General features: G+C 60.6%; 1 protein-coding gene across 1 annotated transcript; it reads right to left on the bottom strand.

Moving 5' to 3' along the window:
• Positions 1-3,513: 3,513 nt before the first annotated feature.
• Positions 3,514-8,798, bottom strand: IRX1 (iroquois homeobox 1). Its single transcript, XM_033110609.1, has 4 exons — positions 8,409-8,798; positions 4,671-5,673; positions 4,241-4,313; positions 3,514-3,950 (listed from the first exon to the last, which is right to left on the bottom strand). The coding sequence occupies exons 1-4, from the start codon at positions 8,670-8,672 to the stop codon at positions 3,893-3,895; spliced, it is 1,398 nt and encodes a 465-aa protein (XP_032966500.1). The 5' UTR covers positions 8,673-8,798; the 3' UTR covers positions 3,514-3,892.
• Between the last annotated feature and the right edge of the window lie 1,127 nt (positions 8,799-9,925).

The following is a 9,925-nucleotide window of genomic DNA, read 5'->3' as shown; positions in this document are numbered from 1 at the left end:
CAGTGTCCATAAACCATGCTCTCTGGGCAGCCCCAGCCACACCCCAGCATTGCCTTGGCCAGCCAGGCCACCACCTCTGGTCTTATGGAATCATCCGGAAGGGAAGGAGAGACAGCTGGGGAAGACTGGAAAGACAGGTTCAGGCAAAGGGTCCAGGGCCTGTGGGAGCCCTCAGTCAGGGCCAGCAGGGAGGGACCGTGCAGCCCCCCTCCGCCCTGCCCCCACTCCCTTCCCTTCCCTCACCCTCCTTCCTCCCTCCCTCGCCACCTTCCCTGCTGGCTGGCAGAGTCCCATCTACAAGGACGACCCAAACTTTATGGGGCATGATTCATAGGGTGGCGCGCCCGTCGGAGCCACGGCGCGGACTACATTAATCAGTGTCAGACCACTAAAACCCAGATATGAATATGAATTCTCCATACTGCAGGCGAGATAAATGTGCTGGTGAATATAATTGATCGGAGCGGGAGGGAAGGTTGGCGAGAGCAGAGAGATTTCAGAGACTCCAGCAGGTCATGTTTGGCGCGGGGCCTGCGCCCACTCCCCAAGTCCTCAGGCCAGGAATTGGGGGCCCTTGATCTAGAAGGGCTGTGCTCCTAAAGATCCTGTTACCTGGGCGCCAGCTTGGGCTGGAGCAGAAAGAGGAGGGTCTCAGGACTGCATTTCTTACCCTTCCCCCACCAAGCCTCAATGGGGACAGAAACGCTGTCTTGGGCCAGGGTGTCCTTTCCTCAGGAAGCCTGTTCCTGAGGCAGCAGGGGAGCCAATGTGCAAACACTGATCCTGTGGGCATTCCTCACCCTTACCCATTTTCAAGTTCAGGCTTCTTGCAGGTCACAGAACTGCCACCCTCCATGAAACTGCCCAGGGGCGGGGGTGGGGTGGAAGAGCACCTTTGCAGGGCAGAAAGCTGCAGAGGAACTCCACTTTGGCTTCAGAATAAAAGGGGTTGTGTCTACACCCAGATGTTCTAGGAGCTGAAACCCTGCGTGCACAGAGGCTCCCCTGGGGCCTGCAGGTCCCCAGGCTGCACACATCTTGATGGCTGCTTGGCTGGAAGAGATGGAAACAAATATAAACAAAAGACACACGAAGAACAGAAATGCTCCTCAATGCTCAATTGAAAATTCACTTTTACCTTTACCTTCCAGACAATCCCCACCTGATTTCTTCCTAGGGGAAGCTTCTCCAGTGCTCAGGCGAGGCACAGACCCATCACACTTCTCGGCCCCTGGATTCTGAGGCCTGGAACCCCGCTAGGGAGCACGTTCTGGCCCAGCCACCTAGGCGATACCGCGAGGGGTCTCAATGTATTGGGCATAAAAAAAAAAAAAAAAAAAAGAATGGACTTAGAGGATGCGCGAGCAGCCTGTGTCTGCAGGGACCTTCCTACCTGAGTCTGGGAAATGAGAGAGTGGAGGCCAGACAGGGCAGAGGACTCTACCGCCCACTGAATCCCGCCTGCAGCTTCCAGTGGGCGCCCAGAAGGATCTCCCAGCACACTGGCTGCCAGAGCAGCATGTCTGTGGGCCGAGGACATTCTTCCTCCTCAGAGGCTCCGGACACCGCTGGTCAGAGCTCTCTAGACGGGCACTGTCGCCAAGGACACGTGGCCCCACTGGTCAGCCTGTTCCATTCCAAAAACTCTGAAATAGGGAGCCCAGGGTTGTGGTGGTCCCCCAAGCACTAAAGTCTAGGGCAGACGAGGAAGTCCTCTCTGAACTCGCAGGCCCCACTCGGGACAATGAGAACACCCCCCCCACCCCCGCCGCCCGAGCCTGGCACCCACTTCCTCCCCCAAATGCCAGCAGCCTACACAGCAGGCCTTTCCCAAGGAAGCCTGTTCCTGAGGCAGAGGGGGAGCCAACGTGCAAACACTGATCCTGTGGACACCGCACCCTCAACATTCAGACAAGTGTATGGCACCCAAGAAAACAGAAAAGCCCCGACACCACAAGTCGAGGCTCGCGCCCACCGCATCCCCAAGGCGGAGAGCCCGCAGATTCTGCGCCACGCCCCAGGAGCCTGATCTGCGCCGCCGTCAGGGTCCCATTCCGCTTTCGGCCCATAGAGGGCGCCTCGAGCACGTCCATTCCTACCAGAAGCCGCTCCCCCGCGGCCGCAGCCCGCCAGCCCGCCGGCACTCGGCTCCGCTCCGCCGCCCGGCTACTCCCGCGGCTGCACACGCCCCGCCCGCCGCGGTCCCCCACCTGCCAACAGTCCACTTTGGCCCTCGCAGCCCTCTTCGCGTCTCCGCCCCGGCGACGGAAAGGGGACCATTTCCTCTAAATGGATCGGGTGGGGTGAGGCTGGAGAAGAACAAGAGCGCGGGAGGAGAGTGGTCCCCGTGGGGTGGCACCCCCAGTCCTCAGCGCTAGCCGCCCCTTTTCCTCGCCGCAGAGGAGCTCGAGACAGACAGCCTTGCCCTTCGCCGCCACCAGCAGCCCCCGGACAGCGAGTCCCGAAGGGGTTCTACAGCGAGTATCAGGCCCGGCTGGGGCGTGGGGGAGGTCCTGTCCGAAACGAGGGACTCGGCTCTTCCCCACTGCGCAGGTTTCCCCGCAGCCCACGTCCTTCCCTCACGCGCAGTTTTGGAAATCTTTGCTGTCTCGGTTTTCGCAAATTCCACACAAAGTCGCCTGAGCCCTGCTGGAAGTGCAGGCTGCTGCAGCGCGTCCCGCTCCGAGCGCACCGCGGTCCGTGAGACTCAGGGGCCACCGCCCTCCCGCGAGCACGCGAGGCCAGCGCCGTCACGCACTGTTCCCTTCCCTCGTTCCCAGCGGCCTACAGGCCCGGCCTAGGCCGTCTGGGGTTTGATTTGCTCCCGGGCCGGCTCACTCCGTGCGCCCAGTCTAGGGCCAGCAGTGTAAACGGGTGTCCTGGGGAGACCAGAGCCCCGCTCCCAGTTTTTTCTCCCCCCACCACTGCAGAGCCCTCTCGCTCAGACCCAGATAACACCCCCGCGCCGCATCCCTGCCCTCCATCAGGAGAGTTTAAAAGAGCCTTCCAATTTCTCCACGTTTGATTTAACCAAATAACTAAAAACGACATTCAAAGCGAAATTTCATACTCCATTATGCTCTCATTCTACCCATGAACGACCTGACGCCACCACGCACTGTCGAGACAACTAGGTATAAATTGATTTCAAATCCCAAGTTCTCCTTTGGGGACACGATTGGAAATTATTTCTCCCCCATTGTCGCCCACTTTAAGAAATCGTTTTATGAAAACACCTAAAATCGAACTTGTTTACGTCCTGAGAAAGGCATCCCCCAGATATATGCGTAAGAGTTGTTAAGAATCAAACTGCCAACAAGAAACTGCCCTAGTGACAACATTACAAATTCAACAACAACCAAAAGACTGAGAAACAACTACCTCCTGGATGGATACCGCGCCCCCCCCCGCCCCCCGCCCCGCCTCTCCTCCCCAAGCCACAGGCAATTGGTCCCTGCCAGGATTTCAGCACTCAGGACACCCCAGCCACACACAGCAGCAGGACCAGTGGGCATCATTTCATTTAGTTTATTAGACAAAAATATATGATTTAGACAAGTTCGCTGACGCGCTATTTACAATCTGAAATCACTCTATATACAGAAAGAAAGAAAAAAAGACACAAGCACATAGGGGCATTTACCGAACTGATAACCAACCGGAGCGTGGTGACAGCTACCAGAGCCGAGCCGCGCGGGCGGAGGCCGGCTGCCCGGACGCCAGCTCGGCCGGAAGAACCCCTTTCTGCAGAAAGCGATGGATGGGAGTCGTTGACGTCGTGGCCACATTTGTCCTTTACACCAGTCTGAAATATTTGTCTTAATTCCTCCCTCATCCCCTCCCTCCCGAACTCCTCCCCCCTCCCCCCGCAAAAGTAAAAGAAGACCCCGAATCAAGCGGACGGGAGGGCTGCTAGGATCCGCGGCGTTCCCTCCTGCGGGGCCAGCGAGCTGCGGGGGAAACAGCAAAACAAGAAGGCAAAAAGGCACTGTCAGGATGGACGCTGGGACCCGGCGTCCCCGTTCTGCCCGCCGAGCGCCGGGGGGAGAGGGGGTGGCGTCGCCGACCCCTCGCGGCTCCCGGCTCCAGAGAAACCCGGCTGGACCCAGCTGGCCCGGCGCGCTGGGCTAGTGGGCATCGCCCCTTCAACAGTGACTGAGGACCCCACCACCGCCCGACCCTACTCCGCCTCTCGCCCTGCTCCCTCCGCTGCCCAGTGGTAAAAGCAAAGTGCACTCACTTGTCCCGAACAGGCTGGAAGGGCGACTTTAACTGTTGTGGCGGCGAGTCTGGCCTGGTGATGAGGTCTCTCTCTGCGAGGGTCGGGAGAGACAGAGTTAGGGCTAGGAGACAGGTGTGGAGGGCAGCAGAGGTACGCAGGCCTCCTCCCCACCCCAACCCCTCTCCGTTCCCTCCCGCCCTTGGGGCAGGTCTCCACCAGAAGCAGGCTTTCTCCTCCCAGCAGACCCCAGGGTGGAGCACAGCTCTCTCCGGAGGGCCGGAGGGCCTTGGCCTCGCTCCCCGAATTCAGGCAGGGTCACTGCTCAGCAGGGCTAGGCAGCCACTGCTTTTCTCCATCCATGGCTGGTGCCCCCCACCCCCGCCCCAAGTTCTGCCCGGGCTCCGGATTCCTGGCCCGGATGGGGGAAGGACACTCCTGGGCCTCATACCTGGGAGCGCGGGGCTGCTGCGGGCTGAGGCCTTGTCGCCGTGGAGCACCCCCGCGGCAACGGTGACCGGCGGCGGCGGCGGCGCGGGCAGGTGTGGGCCGTGGGGCGTGGCGTGGGGCGCGCCAACGCCCAGGAAGGAGCGCATGTTGAGCAGAGAGCCCTGCGCCAGGAAGGCGCCGTTGGTCCAGTTGGAGAACTTGCCGATGTGGCAGGTGTACAGTCCGTGGCTGGGCAGGAAGGCGGGGTGCTGCAGCGGCGCGCCTGGATGGCCAGCGGGCGGCGGCGGCGAGGCCTTGGGAGCGCCGTCGGGGCTCGTGGCCGTCTCGGCCAGCGACCAGATCTTGGGCTTGCTGTGCGGCGCGCCCTGCAGGCCGCCCGCCGCACCAGGACTCAGCAGGCGCGTGCTGCCGGGCTCCGGGACTTCCTTGGGCAGGCCCAGGGGCGAGTCTTGAGGCTTGAGCGTGTCGGCGGCCAGGGGCGAGCCCTGGTCCCGCGCGAGGGGGGTGGGAGCTGCGGGCGCGCGCGGCGCCTCGGCCTTGTCCTCGTCGTCCTCGTTGCTCTGGTCGCCGTCGTGCTCGTCCATCTTGTCGATGTCGATGCTCTCCAGGTCGATCTCCTCGTCGTCCTCAGTCTTCTCAGGGTCTCCCTCCGTGTCGCTTCCGAAAAGGGCGCCGTCCTCCTGGTCCTTGCTGCGCGCGCCCCACGTCACCTTGTTCTCCTTCTTGAGGCGCCGGCGCGCGTTGGCGAACCAGGTGGACACCTGCGTGAGGGTCATCTTGGTGATAATGGCCAGCATGATCTTCTCGCCCTTGGTGGGGTACGGGTTCTTGCGGTGCTCGTTGAGCCAGGCCTTGAGCGTGCTGGTGCTCTCGCGCGTGGCGTTCTTGGGCCGCCCCGGGTCTCCGTACTGGAACTGGCCGTAGGGATAGTAGGCCGGTGCCGTGTGGGCAGCAAAGGTGGCGGGGTGCACCCCGGGGTTGTCCTTGAGTTCATACTGTGAGCCCTGCGGCCACGCGGCCCATCGAGGGAGGAGAGAGAGAGTACGGGGAGAGAGAGAGAGAGAGAGAGAGAGAGAGAGAGAGAGAGAGAGAGAGAGAGAGAGAGAGAGAGATGAGTCCCCAGAACTGAGAAAGCGGCTGCTCCTGTCCGCTGAGAGCAAAAGGCCCCAATGCACCACCGCGGGGCAGGGGGTGCGGTGGGGGTTCAGACCACGAGCCGCCTCCAGGAACTGCGCTACCACGGATCCTGGAGAGTTTTTCTGTCACTCAAGAAAAGTTCCAGAATTCTAGCCCCTCTCTCTGGAAGGCCACAGCGGGAGCTACGGCCCCTCGAATTTCCCTAGGCTGCCCTCCGTCCCTCACCCCACCCCCACAACGACTCCAAAAGCCGGATTTCCAAGTTTACCTCGCACTAGCTGGAGGGGAAAACCTTTTAACTAGGCCGATGAAACAGCTTCTCCAAACGTGAAGAACCGAGAGCCCACGCCCCCACCCTTAGAGCCTGAGGGGGTCAAACAAAATAAACCGCCCGGGTTTTCTCCGGGCCCAAATCCGCCAGCAATTTAAAATGAAAGCACAACTCCTTTCAGCTTTTCGGATTAATCTGCATATAATGGGTCGCCCACACTTAAAGGTCTATAGTGGTGACAGGTAATTTAAAATTTTAATCCTAGCCATCTTGGACAACAATAACAAAAACACCATTTGTTTTTTTTAAACACAAAAGGAGGGCTTATCCGGTAAAATATTAACGCGAGGGCCGCGTCGCCGGCGCGAGGAGCGGAACCGGTTTCCTGGGCCTCTGAGACTTTATCTCTCAAGTTTGACTTTGATCTGCAGCAAACAGCACAAACTGTGCGCAAGTATTTCAAGGCCCTGATTTATTTGCAATCAATATTCTTTTTATCATCGGCAGTAAAACACAGCGAGTCAAATTATCCCATCAGGTTTTTTGGTAAATAACATTTTATCTTTCTAACAAGCTCATTAGACCTCGTTATTACCATAAATTGCCAAGACAGACATTCACTTACAATTTTACCTTTTGGCTTCCAAACCCCCAGTCCTAAAGGCTTGGAAACCCAGGCCCAGCATCTCAGTTTGGGGTTAGGGTTGCTTCCCAAGAACCGGCAGGAGACCACGAGGAAATACACCTTGAAGGGGGATTTCTCTACAGTTCCCCCTTAGTAAAAAACCCAGCCTCTCCCTTCCCTACCCCACGACAATGAGCAACTCCTCACCATAGACAACCCTCCCTCCCCCGCAAACGCACGCGGGGATCCCAAAAGGCACACATCTGTATTCAACATTTCTGTGGAAAAAAAAAATTTGAATCCTCCATGTACAATCGTCCAGTTGCTCTGTTAGCAGAAGGGGGTTCCGGACTCCGAGAAAGTTGTAAACAGCGTATTTCTTTCAGTAATTCCTTCGGGGGTCGATGCCTTTTCTCTAGAAAAGGTTTCCTTGGCCAGATTTCGTTTTTGCCTAATCTTTGCAAAATGTACTTTGCACTTTTCTAATTATTTTGGCCGTGATTGTAAAGAAGACATCGCGGCCTCGCTTCTGGGGGAATTCTTTTTAAAATGGGTACCTTCCAAATCTCTCTCACCGCTTGCTCGGCATCGCGGCCGCGGGAACAAAATGGGAGCTGATCTTTTTCGATAGCAAGAGATCTGAAAGGCAGCTCGGGCCGCTCTCAGAAAAATAGTCTTTCTTTCCAAAACTACAAGAAAAGTTACAGGAAAACACACCGGCTACTTTGCCCGCGTGCTGTTGGCGGGTATTTATTTCCTGTTTCTTTCTGGGGGAGTGAGGAGGCCTGGGGGGGAGGGTGCCTGCAAACTACGTTATCTCGCCGGCCGCAGCGCAAGAGGGGGCTGCCTCCCGGGCCCCCGCGCCCGGCGCTCAGGTCACCAGTAGCCTGAAGTTTGAGCCCGACCTTGCATCAGAGCAAGATACACGAATCTTGGGGACCGAAAGACTGGCGTGTGCCCCGCGGAGACCCCTCCCCCACATCTGACACCCACTGGGACGGGAGACTAAGATGACACCACTTATTTTAAGCCTGGGGACACTGATTTCTTTAATCCTCCATTATGTAACACGGGAAGAAAAGTGCTTTTCTTTCGGTGCAAATGAAATGAAAACTTTGGCAACTTACGAAAGTCAAAGCAAACACCATATGAGACTCAAAAAAAACATTTCAGATTAATTTTTCCCCCTAAATCTCAAATTTGCACACACGCCGTTAAGAGACCCCTCCGGCCCGTCTGATCGCCATTGTTAGGTTGGTTTTTGGCCGCCTCTACCACGCTATAAACTAGATACCACTGTGTGAACTCTGCCCCTGGGGGAGAAACCATCTTCCCCGCGCAGCCCAAAGCTGCTGGGGTCTCGAAAGCCGGCCCGAGGGCGGGAGGGGGGTTCTGGGAGACCGGGCCGCGCGCACCGGGCCTGCTGCTGCGGCCTCCTGACTCCCGCCGACACTGCCACCCCGCCGAGATGGCGGGACCGTTGCCCGCCGGCCTCTACGCGCTGCCCAGGCCCCCGCCGCCTCGGGACCGCGGGCAGGGCCGCTCGCGCCCCTCACCCCGGCAGTTCCGCGATCCCTGCCCGCCCGCCGCTCTCCCTCCCGCGCGGCCACCCTCCCGCCCGAGCCCCCCCCCCCCCCCCCCGGGGCGCAGGGGCCGGCGGGGAGAAGCCGCCCGGGTGAGAAGCGCGCGGAGCAGGGCGCACTCACCATCTGCGAGAAGAGACTGAGGTCAGCGGCGTAGGGTAGGAAGGCGCTGTAGCTGGGCGCGCCCGCGTACGGCCCGGCCGCCGCGTACATACCCAGCACCGAGGTGACGGCGGCCGCGCCCGCGCCCAGCTCCGCGGTCCCCGGCCGGCCCGACGAGGCGGCGGCGGCAGCCGCCGCGGCCAGCACCCCCGGGCGCTCCCCGCCGTAGGCGCCTGGCCCCGCGGCGCTCAGGTACTGCGGGTATCCCAGCTGCGGGAAGGACATGTCCGCGGACTCCGCGGGAGCGGCGCCGGGCTAGTATTAAAGGGGTGGGTCGGGGGAGGCGGGCCGGGCGCTCGGGCCGGCCCGGACGCGGGGGCCGGGGGCTGCTCCTCCGCCCGGTGCTCGCTGCGCCCGGATCCGCGATCCCGCGCCGACTGCCGCGGCCGCCGTCCGCTCGGCGGCGGGGCTTTCAGACACAATTTGAAGTTGATGCTTTGATTGGCATCCCCTTGAGCGCTGGCCCCGCCCCCTCCCTGCCTCCCGCCCGCCCTCGCCCGCTGCTCCCGCCCCTCCCGGCGAGCACGTGGTGCCCCGCGCCGGCCGGGCCACCTCCGCCTGCGACGGGCGCGCGAGCGGCGGGGCGGCCGGAAAGGCACTGGCGGGGGCGCGGTGACAACCTACTGGGAGAGGCCTCTCCTAGGTTGGCGCTGCCTTTGCTTCCCCGAACACCTTTAGCATATATGCACCCAGATGCCCTCGGTGTGCCACCAAACCGGCGTGGCGTGACACCCGACGCGGGCGTGGCGTTCCTGGGGCCCCCACTAGGCTTGAACAAGTCACCGGGCATTGACCGGCCTTGCTGCCTTGGGAGACGCGGGAAGAGGCCGAGCTCCGCAGGCGCTCTCTATTGTGGAAACTTGGAGAAGAGAACCCTAGCTGAGAAGCCACTTACTGGGGAAAACAGATGTTGTCTACAGTGGCGGGGTTTTGGGGCGGGGGACCTTTTCATTACCCAGACAGCATCAAAGCAGGGGGAGGGAAACATCCCGCCGCCCACCCTGGCAATGGGAGAAGCCAGCGTGGCCTCAGCGTCCCTCGTTTCTCCACTAGATTTGCAGATTCAGGAAGTAAACTTGAGTGGAGCGCGCCTGCCCGAGGAGGCGCCGCGAGTAGGCCAGAGACAGGACGTCTATTTCTCTCTCCATCCTCCGCCTGGCGGGAAGAGCGAGCGGACGCGGCCAGGCGCTGCGCACTCTCGATGGCTCCGGGTCTCCGGGGGCCTGGCCGCGCTAGGGCGCTGATGCTCGCTGCACCACCTTCCATGTCTGCCTGTGCCGGGGCAGGTGGGGCAGGCCACCCCTGAGCTGTGGTCGCTGGCTTGGTCCTGGCGGCCCAGGCGGAGAGCGTGCCCAGGGGCTCCTGGAACAGTTTTGCCCCTCATCTTCCACGTGGCAGCCATAGCCCGGCGCGCACTGCCTGTTGCTGCGATCGGGCACACTGGACCCCGCAGGAATTTCATCCACGGACTCGGGTCT

Source organism: Rhinolophus ferrumequinum, chromosome 7, assembly GCF_004115265.2.
Source record: "Rhinolophus ferrumequinum isolate MPI-CBG mRhiFer1 chromosome 7, mRhiFer1_v1.p, whole genome shotgun sequence".
NCBI lineage: Eukaryota > Metazoa > Chordata > Mammalia > Chiroptera > Rhinolophidae > Rhinolophus > Rhinolophus ferrumequinum.
This window is presented reverse-complemented; position numbering and strand designations above follow the sequence as displayed.

Bases quoted from the DNA above. Each gene is read 5' to 3' on its own strand.
- IRX1 (XM_033110609.1), bottom strand. From the start codon at position 8,672: ATGTCCTTCCCGCAGCTGGGATACCCGCAGTACCTGAGCGCCGCGGGG. The intron at 5,674-8,408 runs GTGAGTGCGCCC...GCGTGGCCGCAG, and splicing joins TCAGTCTCTTCTCGCAGATG to GGCTCACAGTATGAACTCAA. The intron at 4,314-4,670 runs GTATGAGGCCCA...CGACCCTCGCAG, and splicing joins CAGCAGCCCCGCGCTCCCAG to AGAGAGACCTCATCACCAGG.